We start from the raw sequence: 16,953 nt of genomic DNA, 5'->3' as shown, positions 1-16,953 counted from the left end.
CACGAGGATCCATTGCTATAAAAACGTAAACGTAATATATACAGGGAGAATAAGAATAGCATCATTAGCTGCTGTCTCAAGCACCCATCTGTGCTCGTTAAACGCGCCAATTCAGCTTTCCGCAGACGCAAGCTTGACGAGCATTAGAGAAGCGACACTGGAAAGCGATAGCCGAATAGCAATAATGAACAGCATGAAAAAGTTCTCGCTCACATTAGAAATATCGGCTAACGTGCCCAGCGAAGCTGCAAGTCAATATAAATCCGCGTATGCATCTGCGGGAGCTAAAACAAACTGAAAAATTCAATTGGCGCAGGGTCTCGGAGTACACTAAATGCAATTTTTGGATCCTCCTACGACGGCAAGTCTGAAAACTGTGGTAAAGAACACTTGTTTTATCAAGAAAGCACCAAATGTTTTGTCAAAGTGAATAGGCAACAGAACTGAATTTTTTTTAACCGAGTTCTGACTAATTGTTTTAAGTAACAACGCACAACACAAATTGGCGAAAGACGACGGCACAACATACAATGCTGTTGACACGCACAAAACATTGTGACTGCGCAAAAAAATTGCTTTGCCAATGCACCGAAAAATGTAAACGGTGATCGATTGATTCTTTAGGCAATATAACACATGCCCGACTGCAACAGACAGTGGCCCTCCTTTTCATGCGCTATAACTTGCTTCAGGTAAGCAACGGCTGAAGTATATTAAGCCAAGTTACTGAAATCAAGCTAACAGTGTGCGCAGTGGTGCACGTTAGAAGCGGACGGATACGACCAAGGAAGCTACACGCTTCGGTTTCATCGTCATCATCACCACCACCATCAGTCTATTTTATGTACACTGTAGGACATAAAATAAGTAGGCTGCACTTCAGCCTACTTGTCCGAAACGATTGGAAGTGGTTAAAATTGAAATGAATAAAAAGAATGATGTCATGAAACAATAGACAAGCCTCATGAATTTTGCAGTGTCGCAAACATCACAGTACAGTTACACGAACACAGAGAAATGTAACAGAACAAAATTTACGTGCACAGAAGAATGAGACCACGCCACTAATAAAAAGTGACAAGAGAGCGGAGCCTCAAAACTGCTCCACATAGAATGCTGCGTCAGACACACAATCTCACCATAGGTTGTGATCCAGCAAATGAGCAGGCTCACAGAACACCTCGAGTCAGGCAATTTGATACCCGGCTCTTGTAGCGTGCACATCATGTAGCACGTACACAAGCCAGGAGTAGTTGTAAAACACGTTTTGTCCGACATGAAACAATGTGCAGCTGAAATGGCACCACAACATCCTTAGAAGGCTTACGAACAGGCTCCTTGATTTACGACGAGCTTGTAGAGGCTGAAGTACTGCGCAGAGCTGTTCGCTGGAACTGAGTAGGAGAAGCCAACCTGCGAAAGCGGACAGTCACGGCACATTGCGTAAGCTTCTAGCTGGAACACTGATTTTATTTCTTTTTCTGCCGCAAAGCAACCGCTGGTCGGCAGGAAACGCTTCAAAGGGCTTCTCAATAAGTTGCTAGATGTGTACGCAATAAAACGCATTATCCGGTAAAATGTAACATCCGATAACGCTTGCGGCAGTGGTATAGAGGAGATAATAAGCTAAAAAAGTTACCAAAAAGGCGTTAAATTAAGATTAGTATTAAATGAGGCTGTATTGATAAATTACAGCCCTGTGATGCCGAAAATGTCACTGTTACATTGAGCGCCGCCTTGATAAGCTATGCAAGACGAAAGAACAGTAAACGGGTGGCGCCACCATTTAATGGTTTCCGCGTTTGACCTTGTGACGTCATGGACATTGACAGCATCTCTTCGGGACATGTCAAGGAGTCGCGATGAACAAGAATTCTAGTGCATTCCATAGGTACCAGATACTGAACTTTAGTTTTGAATATTTCCTCTGCATAAAGCTGCGCAAACGCGCGAAAATATTTTAAACTTCGTGACGTCTCATTCACGGCAGGCGCCACGGTTCTAAAGTGAAATTCATTGAAGAAAACATTGGCGTCCACTTTCTCAGAGTGACCAACGTTCTTCCGGCAAATAAATTAAGCCCGAGTTTTCAAAAAAAAATGGTTTTGCTTATATAAGCCGATTTTCTCTTTCTATTTAGGGTACCGGATAAGTCAGAAAGAAAGGATGGCTTCACTACCTTGTCGTTCTATGAATTAGATTTTGTTTATTTCACGAAAGGCGACTATCTGAGTGAGTCGGATAGGGAGCTAAAACGTCACGGTGTTCGGTACCAAAGTGACCACCTTGTGCATCATGACAAATAGACCTCCTGGGAAATGAAACCAAAGGCGGTTCGAAGGAACCTATTACGGAAAATTAGTTATGTGAAAATACGCACATTGGAGCAAGTTTCATCAAAGGAAAGAGTCCTCTGTACTCGTCATCTTTGTCCCAGGTGCATAATTTTTACATTCCAACAAAGCTATTACAGTAAATTGTGTAGGGTTACTATTTATGTTTAAGGTCTGGGACCTTATATTTACACAAAAAAATAGAAAATATTATGCCAGCACTGCTTTGAAAGTCTCACTGCTGTGTGGTACCTACCTGGACGGGTATGCGAAAGTCCAGGGAGAAGGAGTACATCTGGTAGCCCGTGTAGTCGCCGCCAATTTCGGCGTCGATCTGGAAAAACTGCAGCGCTGGCGACGTCAGCAGGAGTCGCAGCGAGCCGTCCGCATTGTTGCCCGCCATGCTCGGGCCCTTGGCGTACTCGATGTTTAAATGCGGGCTCTTGATGATACGCTGGAACTTTACTTCGGCCCGCTTGCCGCCCTCGACCACGGTCTCCAGGTAGCCAGCTGCAAAGACCAACGACCGTTAAGCGAACGCCATACCGCGATGCTTACGAACTCCCGAAGTATAGGAAAGGCGGAGCAAGTTTCATATTTCGCAGATTGTCCGGCGATGGGATGCAAGATTTTTCAGTGCTCCTACTTCCAATTGCGTGCTGGGACATATTGGAGTAAACGTTGCTGCGTGATCGAGCGTTTATGAAATAACCGAAATGTGACAAAAGTATGTACAAAGCGAACAGGCGTGGTGTTTTTAGAGAAGTATATGTCAAGATATAGCTCTTGTTCGTCCCGTGTTGCTGTACGCATTACACTACATGGAACGACACAGAGCAAACCTCGAAAAACAAAGAGGAAGAAAATAACCTTGTCCGCATGGGCATAACCTCATTATGAGAAACTTGTCTGTCTGCTTTTATCCCTAAGAAACACTAAAGAGCAATCCTAAATCACTTTAGATGGATGAGGCATTGTTTGAAAGGTATTGTTTGTATTGTATTGCTGTTGCTCTACTTTCGTAAATTTCACACTAATAGGCTTTGTATTAGAAGAAGAATTGAAGGTCGAAGTTTCATTTCTTGTTTCGCGCCGAAAACCCCAGCGCCAGTAACTGAGTGTGACGTCACGCTTTTTTTCCGCATTTGTGATCATTGCGGCTCTGTAAAATTAAATTTATTTCTGGGATTTTAGGCCTGCCAGAACCGCGATCTGATTACGACGCACGCAATGGTGGGGAACTCCCGATTAATTTTCACCAACCGGAATTCTTCAGGGCAGACCCAATTCACGGTGCGCGAGCGTTCTTGCATGCCATCCTGATCGAAATGCGGTCGCTAGGGCCAGGATCGAACCAGCGACCTTGAGGTCAGCAGCGCAACGCTACAGCCACTAAGCTACGGGAGGTGGCTCAGTAAAGAAATTTCTCAAACCTTGCTAGGTGCAGTCTTTTGGCTCTTTTAAAAAACAATGTATAGTTTATTTTTACTGACAAGAGATTAACTAGGCCTAAGCAGAACAACACCTAGGAGGTGCCCAGCAGACACCGTTAAAAACTATGGCGGCACGATGAACTGGTGAAAAGAATTAGCGGTAACCAAGCCACGCTTGGTGCCGACCTCTCTATATACACAAACCAACATTAGTACAGTTGTGGACCATCCCTTGCATACAAGGTGGGACGCACATTTGCTACTCATCTGCTTCGGTGCCGCTAAGGTCTGGTTGGTAAAAACGCATGGCGTCTGTATTTTGAAAGCTAGTCTTGCTTTCTGTAAACTTGTGCCATAATTTGAGGTGCCAACAGAGGACGCCCATAATATACTGAATTAGCATTGCCCGCACTAAAACATGCCGCAATACATAACAATGTCAACCTGTCTGTTTCTCAGCCATATGTATAGCCTGCCCGCCGTCGCCATGTCTGTTTTAGGAGTCCTGAGCTAGACTAACAACACGGTGCTGGTTTTGAAGAACATCGAGTGCAATTTAGTTGCGGGGTTTAAAATCCTTGATCAAGTGCAGGTGTTTTGAGACTATGTTTTCCCTCGGTATAGCTGGCCAATACAACTTGAATTAGAAATAAAAGCATGTCTCAAAGAACGTACCACCAAACAACCGCTTCGTGTTGAAAGCGTCCGGAGGATCAGAGACCGTCTCGCACAATTCGGATGTCTCGTTGTTGAAAAGACACGCCCAGATAAGGTGCTTCTTGTCCACGGAGGGCTTAGGACCATAAGGAGTCGTTGGCTCTGGAAAAAAAAATACCAGAAAGGAACGACGCACGTCAGCTCTCCCGAACATTTTACCATGTATGTTTTACCGAGACGCATGCCAAAATTGCATGCGGTAACAGGAGTTTGCACTTGCAGGCATCGAGTACCTCATGCTTAGGTCGCGGAATCCCGAGGCGGAGACCTCTTACACTGACTTGGCGGCGGCATAGAGTTGTTTTCAGTTTGATTTTTTCTCGCATGGTTATGGAGTGGTGCACGACAACTGGTGGGGCTCGCGTGGCTTCGACGATTTCTCAATGACGTTGTCTTTAAGCAGGACATGATCAACAATGGCGGGAAAAAGCGGCTAATGCCGCTTGAACTGAATATCACAAAGAAGCATGAGTGGCTTAGCGGCCACATTCTCTAGGCACAGCTTTATTCCCTGAACTTTGTCAAGCTGCAAAGCGTGGAAGTTGCTGCTACCCGCTGTTGAGCAACATGGAGAGCCTTGAATTTTCACCAGGGATACTCGTTCGCAATAAACCTGTGCAACGGCAACTCTCTGTGAACGCCACTTGAGTCACAATTTAACAGCACCATACAGAGCAGTGCGTGCACATACACTATGTTGCAGTAATGCGTTGAAACCATGTATATATACTGAACGACATACAAGGAGAGGTAAAGTTGAAAGACTGAGATAAAGACATAGCGGGAAGGCAAATTCGAGGGAAAATAAAAAGTACAAATCTTGACTCCAGGCTACAAGAAAGACTTGCCCGCTATTCCTATTGCCTCTTCCATCTGTAGTCATCATCACTAATCCTGTCAGTCTTTCTGTCCCTCTTGCCCCAACGCAATGTAAGAATGTGCCTTAAGCTGGCCTCTGCTTTTCTTCTCACTAACCCTTCCCCCACTTTTTCTCCTCTCTATCCAAAGAGATGGTGCCAAAGAATCACGAAAATAGGTAATAAAGGCGCTTCAATGTGGCTTAAATATGACAAGCTTGTTCTGTCAAGCCTAGAATAAATCTGTCAATTTACCAATTATGAGAACATGTGTAGTCGGCGACAAAAGTTTACCGGACACGGACTCCACGGCAAACGCAAATTTCTGCTCTTCTAAGGCGCGCTCTTTAAATGATGATTGCATAGATCGGAAGCACTTTTACAAGATGAAACTGAATTCGGGACTGTGTGTTCAAGCTTTGCGGGAATTCAGCCTTTTTTTTTTGCAAGTCACGCATTGTCCCGCAAGCTTTCTTGGCAGAGTGCATAGCGATATAAATATGCTATGCGCAAGCTGTCGTTATCAAATGAGTATACACTACGCATGCTCTCAGCACTTTCTCTTCCGACGCTTTAGGCTTTCGGACGGGGAACGTAAATGGCTCCATCTGTCCGCAGCTGCAGCTAGAGTTTTTTTTTTCGCACTAGTGCATGGGCCAACAGAGAGAGAGAGAGAGAGAGAGAGAGAGAGAGAACATGGACCATCGAGGTCATTGCTCTTGAGGTCGAGTGGGTGGTGTCCTCATTCCAGGGCCAACAATTTATCTCTATATCACGACCGATGAAAAGTGGAGCTTTGAGCGTCGCGAACGACTACATGAATTTGGCATGTGCTGGCTGCGCAATGCATGACATGCATGAATGGGGCTGCGAGGTTCGTATTGAGCGAACGTTGTGTTGTTGGAGGAAATATAATTACTATAGATAGTTTTAGATGAAGGTACACAGGCGCCCTGCATGCGCAGTAACCCAAAGTCTGCTTGTGCTCAAGTGTAACGTGAGCCTCTTGTGTCCCCTAATTTAAAGCTTTATTATCTGCCTCTTCTTTTTCAAGTTACTCTTGCTAGAACAAACAACGCTTAGAACACATACGATTGCTCATTCTTACTGAACGTTCCATGTGTTTAGAAGCAAGCTAACAAGCTTCTCCTGAACACGAAATACAGAGAGATTGCGTTATAAGAACTCACTGCACAGTCCCTTGAAGCGTGTGTCGACGTTCTGTTCTTCACAAGAACTCCCACAGCAGGTTCCCTCGGGACAGTTGGAGCACGCGTCACCTTCCTCATACATCTCGCCGCCCACGATGTTTCCTCTGGAAGAAGGACCCAAGTGAAGCAAATGTAAGGCAAACTTTAAAGCGACTGCTCAAACGCTCAAGAGGGCTATATAATGATAAACCATACGTACAGAGTTTTTTTCAGTTTCTGATACGCGAGAAGTTAATGTCTAACATCCCTTTCTAATATTTTCTTATCGATAACCAAAGCGCGATGACGACATTCAGTTAAGTTCCAAATTTCACTGTTTCTTTCTTTTTTTTTTTTACAACCACAATTTTATATAAAGTGTAACTCTTTTATTCTTCCATGCAGAATCAACTATAGCCATGACAGAGCAGTAGCTTCGGAATAATAATTATTTTATTAAGAACCCAATTTATTTTGTAATATTACGGTAAGCGCGAGTGAGTGCCCGTGAACGAATTAAATCGATGGCTTTGAAAAGCAAATTTAGTAAATTTCGGTCTGTGTAAGAATCGAAACCGGACCTCCTGGGTGCGAGACGAGTACGCTTCCCTGAAGCCATGGCTGTTCCGTGGTTCTGGCTTACTAAGTGTGTGCCTAGAGCGTGCCTGATTGCACACGTCACGAGGCAGCCATCACGCCGACCAATGCGTGCGTCACTGGCAGGCGCACGTGACGGTGCAGAGGAGGTCAACGCGCGTTGACGTTCCGAGGTCTACAAAGGGTGTAGCGCTTTCGCGTTTGCACGCGTAAGTAGTCTGAAGTGTCTGCCGAATTTTTATCTAGCGATTGCTGCCTCGCGCCAGGTGTTGTTGCACGGAAAAGTGAGCGAGCGCGCACTGTGCACTGACATCGCAGAAGGAGCGGCGGGTGCCGGCGGCGAGCACGCTCTTGCGGCTCGCTAGGACGGCCGCACAAGTATACGCCACTGCGGATGAAGTGCGTGCCGCTGTGCCTTACTGGGGAGGCCGCCTCAATGCCACACGTGTACCTCCCATTGCGGCTCGTTATGCCTTGCAAGAAGTATAGCCCTGATTGCACAACTTCGTGTATCAACATATGTGCAGCAGGCTTTCGCCTTCTTGTGTTTCAAGAGTGTAACACCCGCAGAATTTTTTTTTCATGGGAATATTTAAGTGTACCTTGAAGCTACACTAAATAAACAAAGCACTGAAGCCCCGTCTGCTCCATATTTGATCGGAGGTGAGCCTTGACAACCTTTAGAAATCACCTGACCTTCACGCTCGTCACTTCTTTCAGGGTAAAGCTGTCGTGTCCGAGTGATATACAAATCCACTCAAAACTCGGGCAACGCACTAACTGCATATTTCCATGCGAGCAAGTAAAGTTACAATTCTCAGATTTCCATCTCATAGAATGCACACACAAATAACAACAACATATCGGGAAAACATATACGCCGTCTGCAACAATGCGTCCACTGACCCTGGCCCGTAGTCGCAGGTGTAGAGAAGGTCGTAGAGGAATGGCGGCTCGGTGGAAGGGTAGCGCGTGTAGCCGCAGCCGATCTTCCACGTTGTCGCCCACACCATCTGCGACAGCGCAAAATGAAACGGTGATAAGGCCTCAGGATGAGCAACACGTGTGTGTGCGCGTATGAAAATTGATTGAACTGAGAACCGGAGGGTCGACTTAGCCAAGGCGGTGCTCCGGATTAATTTGAACTACCAGGGATTATTTCACACGTCCTTAAATCTAATCACAATGGACGCTTTCTTTTTTATTTCGTCCCCGTCGGAATGCGGTCGTGGAAAAAAAAAAACCATAGCACCCACGTGGTTGCCGAGTCCATACACGCCAGACCTGCCGAATCTATCCATACCGAACAGCAAAGGTGGTGCCCTTGCGGTTGTCGATTTGTTGCTCAGATATTACTCTAGAATTAGTTTCACCGACTCTACGGTGTGGACCCAAGCAGCTACATAAGCAGCACGCCGAGTCCGGGCGCCCCTTTGTTTACGAACACGCAGCTGGTGCGGCACAACTGCCTTGGGGCGTCGGAGTCTGCAGGAGTTCTGCTTTGGATTATGTCTAACACTCAGTAGATGGCGTCAGCGCTCTTGTCAGGAGGGCCGGCACAACTCTACGACTCCACTATGAGGTGTGCCGTTGGCTCGCCGACGAACGCCCACCTCGGCCTGGCGCGTGCGTCGGGAAGCTCCCGTCATTCGTCGTTCGACAGCTAATCGCGCATGTTCACATTAATAAGGCATGCGCAAACAATCGCCACGCTAACAGGAGAAGGCGCGAGCCTGCTTGCTGAGGATTAACTGAGGACCCACCACCTTGACAGCGGCGTTGCACAACACGTGACAGCGTACGCGATGTCAACATCGCAGATGCACTATAGAAATGCCCACCATCACCACTTCCAGAGCAACCGCTCCTATCACCCCTTCCAAATACGAGGCTGAGTGGCTGGCTCCTATCAGGACCAAACTGACACGGAGGAATTAAGTCAGAAGCGCTGATGAATAACGCCTAGTGATGAAGTCATCTCCGCCATCTCCGTCACCCCATAAATATGCACCGCACAAAATACTGCCCTTATGCACATGGCTACGACACTGTGCACGGAACTGAAAGCATGGCATCTGTCCGTACGCTTGTGCATTTGCCTACCTGCGTGAAATGCCCCGTGGGAAGGTCGAACTGGAATGGGGAGCGCGATGCGTTGGAAAAGAGGGACACCTCATCGTACCAGCGCCGCACGCAGCTTTCCCAGTCCGGCTGTGGATTAAATCTTGTCGTCCTGTCGAGGCACAGGTTCTGGCCGACGGCGGGAAACTTTTCTGCAGGTGTAAGAGCATTGAATGAATTTACGAAGGACGAAACAAATTCACTGTCCCCCGGTAATAAAAACTTTACCGATATCTCTCACGCCTTCGTTTACCTATATATACATCGCTTTTGTTCCGAGTAGCTCTTCGCGGAAGGTTCCACGTGACATCTGGTCACAGCGTCGTGTGGTGCCATTTGCGAGCGAATCCGTTTTCGCTACTGAGTCCTAAATTTGCAATGAAAGCATTTTGCGTGTTATAACGGCGTTTTAATATGTCCGCTTGAACAAAATGAGCGCTGCTACGAGCTGTAGTTGGCCTGATGCACCGGGCTTTATATATATGCAGGCAGGCAGGCAGGCAGGCAGGCAGGCAGGCAGGCATCAATGCACTTATTTTTATCACCTATTGCATGTAAAAACTGAAACATGAACCCTTCGGGCCCGAATGAGGGTGGATGAGGTGTAGAATGCGTGTACACAAGGAATGCGTGTACACAAGGCAAGCACTAGAAGTGAAGAAGATGACGATCGCCAGGTTGGTTTTGGTTAACACTCGATTTTGTTAAATTATTGTGCCCCGGCTACCTGTCTTGTGGGTTTGCAGTCCTGCTCGGGGCATATACTATGCAATTTACTGTATTCCAATGTGAACTCGTAACGTTTCGGATAGATTACACAGGTATTGCGAGCAATAGCAATAGTACAGGAAATAATGTAAGCGTATCTTAAACAAGTTCGTCTCTTTGGCAAATTGAATATAAGGTGAATATAAGCTGTGGAATTTTTTTCAATAGAAACATTCTTTCTGGCCACCCATATTTCAACTGATCAGCAGGAATAAAAAGTAGGCATGACATTGACAAGTCCGCCGTAAAGGTGGCGAATATATAGTTACTGGCTGCGCAGGAGCTGAATTAAAAAAAGAAGTAGGCAGCAGGTAACTATGAGACCCAAAGTTGTGCTACGAACGTAATTTCAAACGCGCAGTTTTTTTTAGAATATGTGTACATGTAGCAGTTGCTGATTCCTCGATGTACATGTATTCGCATAGAGTCTTTGACTCTACAGACTTTCACTTTGCTAGACCCGGCTTGTGTGATGACTTCTACCCTTAGCGAGCTTCTTTCTTTCTCATTGTTTTAGAAGAGTGAAACCAAAATGCCCAATAACAAGTTGATAAATTCTTTAAGCATGACATAATATTATTCTGCCAACTCACGGAAACAGTGCGAGAGAAAAATAATACCACCGGTGGCTGATTTCTAAGTAGGTCGTCCTGAAGTTCGTGAAAAAGGTCCGGTTCTGTTAATATTACCTAACAACAGGTAGATAAAAATAAGCTCCCGCGTTAAGACAGCCGTCAACACTTGATAGATGCCGTTATTCTGTGCACATATTTCCATTTTGTCTATTCTCTCATGTGGCACACTCGTATCGTGTGTTGCGAAACAAATGTCACGAGCTCTGAGGGATAGAAGTTAGGGCAGGGGGTCAAGGGGCAAAAGGGTGTACTTTCGTCATTGCTGCATCTTTATGGGCAGTATTAAGCTAAAGACAGAGTACTAGAGTAAAAACATGTGCCTTGTGTCCTTCGTTGTTGTCTCGTTATGGCGATATTGCTCTGTCGTCATGTACAAACCAGCCGAAACTGCTCTCGTCAATACTGAGCCTTCAATCGGCTGTCACAGATTGCCTCTCTATGAATTGTTTTGCTCGTTGCGATTAGGCAACAGTGACAACGTCATATGTTTTTGGACACTTACCCAGCGATCTGCAAGACGGGCAGTCGTGTTCGAACTGGCACAGGTTCGCATGCGCCTGGGCCACACTCGCCAAGTCATCGTCCCACTCCTGCACAGAACACGGGAATACTTGTAGAAATTTCAGGCTCATGCATAGTCATCCTGCAGAAGCGCTGTTGGCTGGGAAGCAAAATTGGTGGTAGGAAATGTGCAGCATGTGGGAAAGCTGGTGCAACCTCTTATTCGAAGGCATCACTTATCTTAGACCACTGCCTCTTGTACCCTATAATTTCACAGAATAGCGTCTAAACAGAAACAGAAGAAAAACACTGGTCTAACATGTTCCATAACGACAGAAAAGGGCCGAAAAGGACAGAAATGATTTTTTCGACGACGAGGTAGCATTGACATCCTAAATGTAATAGTTAATTTTTCATAAGCAGAACCCATCTATCAGTCGATCTTACGCAGTACACGATTTTATGCGGACAGAACTCCAATACGCATTAGCAAGTAACGAGCATAGGAGAGAGGAGACGTGAAAACACTGTTTACGATCTATGTGTTCATTAAACGTACAGCCGAGAATCCATAGAATCGCACTAGACGGAACCACCTTGTTTCGCTGTGTAGACGAGACGTGACAGGCTCGCTATTCAACGTCACTTGGTATTTACCATCTCAGCGGCTCGCGCCGTAGTCGGCATCAAAGTTGGCACAGACCTCCGGAGGGGCGTTATTAATATTTTTTTTTTGCCGAGAAACGCCGCCTTCTTACATGGCCACGAGGTCAACTTGAATCAAAGGGTTCCCACTTCTTGGTATGAAGTCACGCGCTTTGTCTTCAAGGACGTGCACCTCGTGGGCCTCAGCTGAAGACCTGACAAGAAATCAATGTAGCATATGCGCTTATGCTCCAGCAGAACTCCGTTGTTCCTTTCCAATATTTCTAGACCGATGTGCAGATTGGTGCATTTTTTAAGGGAACGCCTAAACTGCAATTAAAGTGAACATAACGACACTTGTTTAACTTAATTAGGAGGGACTCGTCAGCCCCTCACCCTTGCTTGCTACATCTCAGCTGCGATTGATAAGTGAGGTGCAACTGGATGTTCCCTTCAATAGCCGACGGTACTGTACTTGCGAACATTCAAGAAACTCTTTTCTCACAGCTAAACCATCCACTTCAACTAGCACTTATAGAATAATAAAGTATTAGGCAAGCTGTTCCCCTCGCTTGACAAGCGTACTCACTAAATACTGATTCCCAGTGCCAGTTCTCTGGAGTGCCTATACCGTTCTCGTTGGAAATTTCCGTAAAAAAAGTGGCTGATAAAGAATTATTTATTGTGGAGAAACAGCGTTCTCCCAAAGTACAGCACCAAAAGAGTGGCAATTTTCCACTGCACATTTACAATGCCTCCTTCCGACTTCTGGGAATTTGTATCCGTAGTAGTGTACGGGTGCTTTAGGTGAGCAAGTTGCGTTCGCTCCCGTAAGGAGCTGTGCGTGTTTCTTGACAAGGGCGTTATGCAGTCTTTCCGGACCTAGAGAGTGATAACGGGAACGAATGTGCAAGCAAGAGTTGAGGCTCTCGGTTTTGCTGGTGCCCGCATTCCAAGGCTATCACTGACCGCTTCGCACTTCCGGGAAGAGCTCCACGAACCTCCCCCCTTGTTTCTAATCAAGTTACAGTGCGCCGTGACTGAAGTGATAAGTTAGAAACGCTGTGTGGTGTTCGTAGGCTCTTTTCGGAGAGTTCGAAGGTTGTTGCTAGAAACTTACATGCACAGACACCATGGTACGTTGCGCCCTCGTGCGTAATGTTAACCCCGAGGAAATAGACAGCGCACACTCTAAATTGATTAAGAGAGGCACAGCAAACCCTTGCATTAAGGTAGCACTGAGCGAGTTGTGTGAGCTTTGTCGGAAAAAGAAACAGCTTTTTTTTTTGCATGAAAGATTAAGATGGTGCTGATTTTGCAGATGTGCGACTTGTGTACGCATGCCTACGCTGGAATAAGTTGTAACCCCCCCCCCTTCCCCTCTGGCTGGAGAATTTCAACTAAAGTTCCAGTTGGCAGTCAGCGCTTGTCTGTGCTATTTTTTACTTCGTGTCTTTGTTGCATTCGTGCTGTTCAACCTCAGTTTAAAAAGCAAAGTATGGCGTTTTGCGTTCCAAAACCACGATCTGATTAGGAGGCGCGCCGTAGTGGGGGACTACGATTTAATTCGGATACCCTGGGGTATATTAACGTTCACCTAAATGTAAGTGCTCGAGCGTATTTCCATTTCGCCCCCATCAAAGGCGCTCACCACAAACGGAAACAAATCTGCGACTTCGAGTTCAACAGCGTGACGCCAGGGCCTCTATAAGGCGGCACGGTGAGCCGACGAAGTGCACTAAAGGAGTGGTGTACACTGTAGTACCCTTCCGTACTGATAATTTACGCAGAAAGAGGCGTTTCTGAAAAGCAGCATCTGCAAAAATTAACTTAGAGCTTTACGGTGAGACGCGGTACCAGATTGCCACTATTTTACCATTTCCACGTCGGCTAGCACTCACCGCAGCACTGGTAGGAAGAAGAAAAGGAACGTGTTAAGATCATTGCATTTAAAAAGAAAACGTTCGTGTAAAAGTAAAATGACAGCACCTGAGCAGTATGACGTAAACGCTGAACACACCACTAAATTTCAAGTTCCAAACTAAGTGTCAAAGAGTAACCGGATCTAACAAAGACGAACTGAATTAAGCGTTCGTAAATGAGAGGAGAGGAGCTTTCATCGTACACCGCCTTGTTGAAAACGCAGAATAAGCCAGACACACGGTGCGACGCTCATCAGCGAGGTAACGCATTGCTGCCAAGACGGCACTCATGTTACAGTGGAGACCATCAATGAATGACACAGCAAATGCTCCACTGCGTATGGCTTTAGGAACTAACTGCTTTTAATGTCCACACAAATCCTACGAAGGAAAAATACCATGGTAGCCAGCTCACGAAGAAAGCACACCTCGAAGTGGCGAGCTTATCCTAGTCGGCGCATCGAAAATGCCGGTGGGCAGAGACTCGTGAAGTGTATACTGACAGGCGCGCTTCCCCAAGGTCGGCTTACCTCACAGCGCGCATTGTGCCGAGTCGCAAAATGCCTTACGAGGAAATCGAATTGCAGGCTTCGTATGACGCTTTGCCGCCTGGCTGCAGCCGCACTCCGTGACACACGCGGACCTCCCCTGGCTCACGTGCTCGCAAGCCTGCGCTCGGGCTGGCCAATCTCGAACCGCTCAGACTCAGATATAGCTGCGAACCGTGCTGCTCGAGAAGCCATTAGGCCTAATAATCCCTATTTCCGCCGCGAATCACCCCGGCGCTGCACTTCGGTGGCAGGTGTTTGTTCCTGAGCTTTCGAGCATGGAAAGTGCATATATTTGGTGAAGACGACGCTCGTAGGAGGTAGATCATTATACCCTGCAAATGATGCAGCGTAGAAGTTGCAGAAATGTGAGCAACGCACTAAAAGAACGAGGGGAAAAAAACTTGATCGCACGAGGAATATGAAAACTAGCTAGGCAAGTTTAAGACGACAGCTGAATGAAGAAAAGGCTAACGGGTCACGGAAAATTCTCCAGTGTTGTTTCAACAGCGATGACCTTTTCATCCGCGTAGGTAAACATCAATTTGCAACTGCTGCGATAAGGCGAACTATAACGTGCGAGCTGTCCACGTTAGAAAGGCTGTAAGGATTACAGGAAGTGTCAATGGGAAAATTGTACAGCAACATGAAAAACTCGCGATACAGCTTTCTGTTGCTCAATACGTGTTACATAAAAGCGTTTTTTCAGAGCGTGAATGAAGCCCGCGAATGCACGCATAATTGCCGCGCGACTGGCTGCTCGAGGCACTTTGCGTGCATTGGCGGGCTACTGTCGCGCTCGGAAAAACACTTATGTAGCACGCATTGAACAAAAGAAATCTGTATCGGGAGTTTTTAATGGTGGTCTACAATTTTCTCATTGACAGTTTTCATCAAATTGTAATAATTAAGGTGATTATTAACTAAAACTAAAGATCTATTTAGGCGGAATGCAAAAAGAAAATAATCTAGGTATCTCCAAGCGACGGCAAACAACATTAGCTTGGTTCGTTCCAGCTACGTTGCACTTACACATCTTTAAAGTTTGGCTCAAGTTACGTGGGAAGCCCTGTGTATCATAATTCTCACTCAGCACCTGTAGCAGCAGGTCAGGCGAACAGCCAAGTTAACATCTCCAGCATATCATTAAGGCTTGTATCTGTCTAAAGCTCAATCGTCTGATATAGTTGGATTTGGCCAGAATTGTTTCCCGGGATACAAAAACAACATGGTTCCTTACCATCTCGAGCATGTTTGCTGCCGATGGCATGTGCGTCTCGCCTCCGCCGGCGATGAGGCTACGGTAGTGATTGTGCAGCTTCAGAATGAGCTGCTTGACATTGTCGTTGATGCCGGCTACCTGGATCTGGCATGCGGGCTCCTCTCTGCACATGGTGTGGTTCTGGTTGTAGCGCAAGAAGGTCTCACTGCAGTTTGACGCTGCGGTTGGTGCTGCGTTTCTTGCTGCGGTCAGTACTGTGGTCGGTGCTGCGCTCGATACTGTGATTGGTGCTGCGCTCGATACTGTTGTCGGTGCTGCACTCGATACTGTTGTTGGTGCCGCACTCGATACTGTTGTTGGTGCCGCACTCGATACTGTTGTTGGTGCCGCACTCGATACTGTTGTTGGTGCCGCACTCGATACTGTTGTTGGTGCCGCACTCGATACTGTGGTCGGTGCCGCGGTCGATACTGTGGTTGGTGCTGCTTCTCCCTCCGGGAGGCCATGAAGCGACAGCAGCAGCAGCGGCAGCAACAGCAGCAACATGCATCGCACAAATGGCAGCCGCAAGGCGGACATCCTCAGTGGAATGCGTGCCTAATCAGGGCCAGCTGAAATCAGTAAAGAAAAAGGCCGATTACGAAGAGTTTCGCTTACTATTACCGCACACGTTTTTTTTCCTATACTACCAACTGTCTTGCTATATTTCTTTTCCTGTTTTGATTTCGTCCTCCTACTGCCATGTTTCCGTATGGAGTTCAACAGTTTCATACGTTTTCCCACAATTACGTTTTCTGTGCCAATCCTAGAGATGATAAGAATTTGTTACCAGCTACGCATAGTTTTGGCTAGAACAGCACACACGCACACAAAAGTACGGAATTATTTTATACTACAGCAGTTCTGTCTCAAGTGAAAACACGTCGCGTTTATAAGATGCGAACTGTGAGAAACTATGCGCCATGAAAAAACAATATCTTGAACATCCGAACGAATAAGTGTTTCAAGTCATTCGTTTGAATGCACCTACTACACATTCAGAACACGATTTCATATGCGCGCTGAATTGCGAAAAAGCAAGCCGCAAGCAGTCAGTCGGAGCTGCAGCTAACTCTTTTTTGTAGAGCAACCATTCTACTAAATGTACGTGATTCACGCAAAATGCAATAGTTTATTCGTGAAGGTTATCGCTCGTATAAAGAAATCACCGAAGAAAGAACGTTCTCACCTCAGCATTGACCCCCTTACTACCACCTTAACTCAAATTTTCAAAGTTCTGCGAAGAGTTGCAACTGAAGGCAGAACAACGGAACCAGGCAGGGACCGATTAACTTTAACTGAAGTGTTTGAACTTGGGTTCTTTGTGTAGTCACCGAATGACATCGCTATTTCCATGTAACACCTTTGCCAGTTTCCAGTGCCTTATGTGCGCGCTACTGCGCGTGAACCAAGGCTACCAGAATT

At 46.3% G+C, this 16,953-nt stretch overlaps 1 protein-coding gene across 1 annotated transcript in view; it reads right to left on the bottom strand.

Annotated features, from left to right (window-relative positions):
• The window catches only part of LOC139059289 (CRISP/Allergen/PR-1-like), a 28,838-nt gene that overhangs the window by 224 nt on the left and 11,661 nt on the right, over window positions 1-16,953 (bottom strand). Inside the window, exons 2-9 of the mRNA XM_070537484.1 lie at window positions 15,508-16,100; window positions 11,154-11,241; window positions 9,231-9,400; window positions 8,034-8,140; window positions 6,531-6,655; window positions 4,442-4,585; window positions 2,590-2,843; window positions 1-1,413 (exon numbers count right to left, since the gene is read on the bottom strand). The exon at window positions 1-1,413 is cut by the window's left edge and continues 224 nt beyond it. Coding sequence (XP_070393585.1) covers window positions 1,324-1,413; window positions 2,590-2,843; window positions 4,442-4,585; window positions 6,531-6,655; window positions 8,034-8,140; window positions 9,231-9,400; window positions 11,154-11,241; window positions 15,508-16,068 — 1,539 coding nt within the window. The 5' untranslated portion in view covers window positions 16,069-16,100 and the 3' untranslated portion in view covers window positions 1-1,323. The remainder of the gene's footprint in view (window positions 1,414-2,589; window positions 2,844-4,441; window positions 4,586-6,530; window positions 6,656-8,033; window positions 8,141-9,230; window positions 9,401-11,153; window positions 11,242-15,507; window positions 16,101-16,953) is intronic.

The sequence above is a fragment of the Dermacentor albipictus genome, chromosome 4, assembly GCF_038994185.2.
Source record: "Dermacentor albipictus isolate Rhodes 1998 colony chromosome 4, USDA_Dalb.pri_finalv2, whole genome shotgun sequence".
Classification (NCBI taxonomy): Eukaryota; Metazoa; Arthropoda; class Arachnida; order Ixodida; family Ixodidae; genus Dermacentor; species Dermacentor albipictus.
Note: the sequence above shows the minus strand (reverse complement) of the source record. Positions and strands in the feature narration are given on the sequence as shown.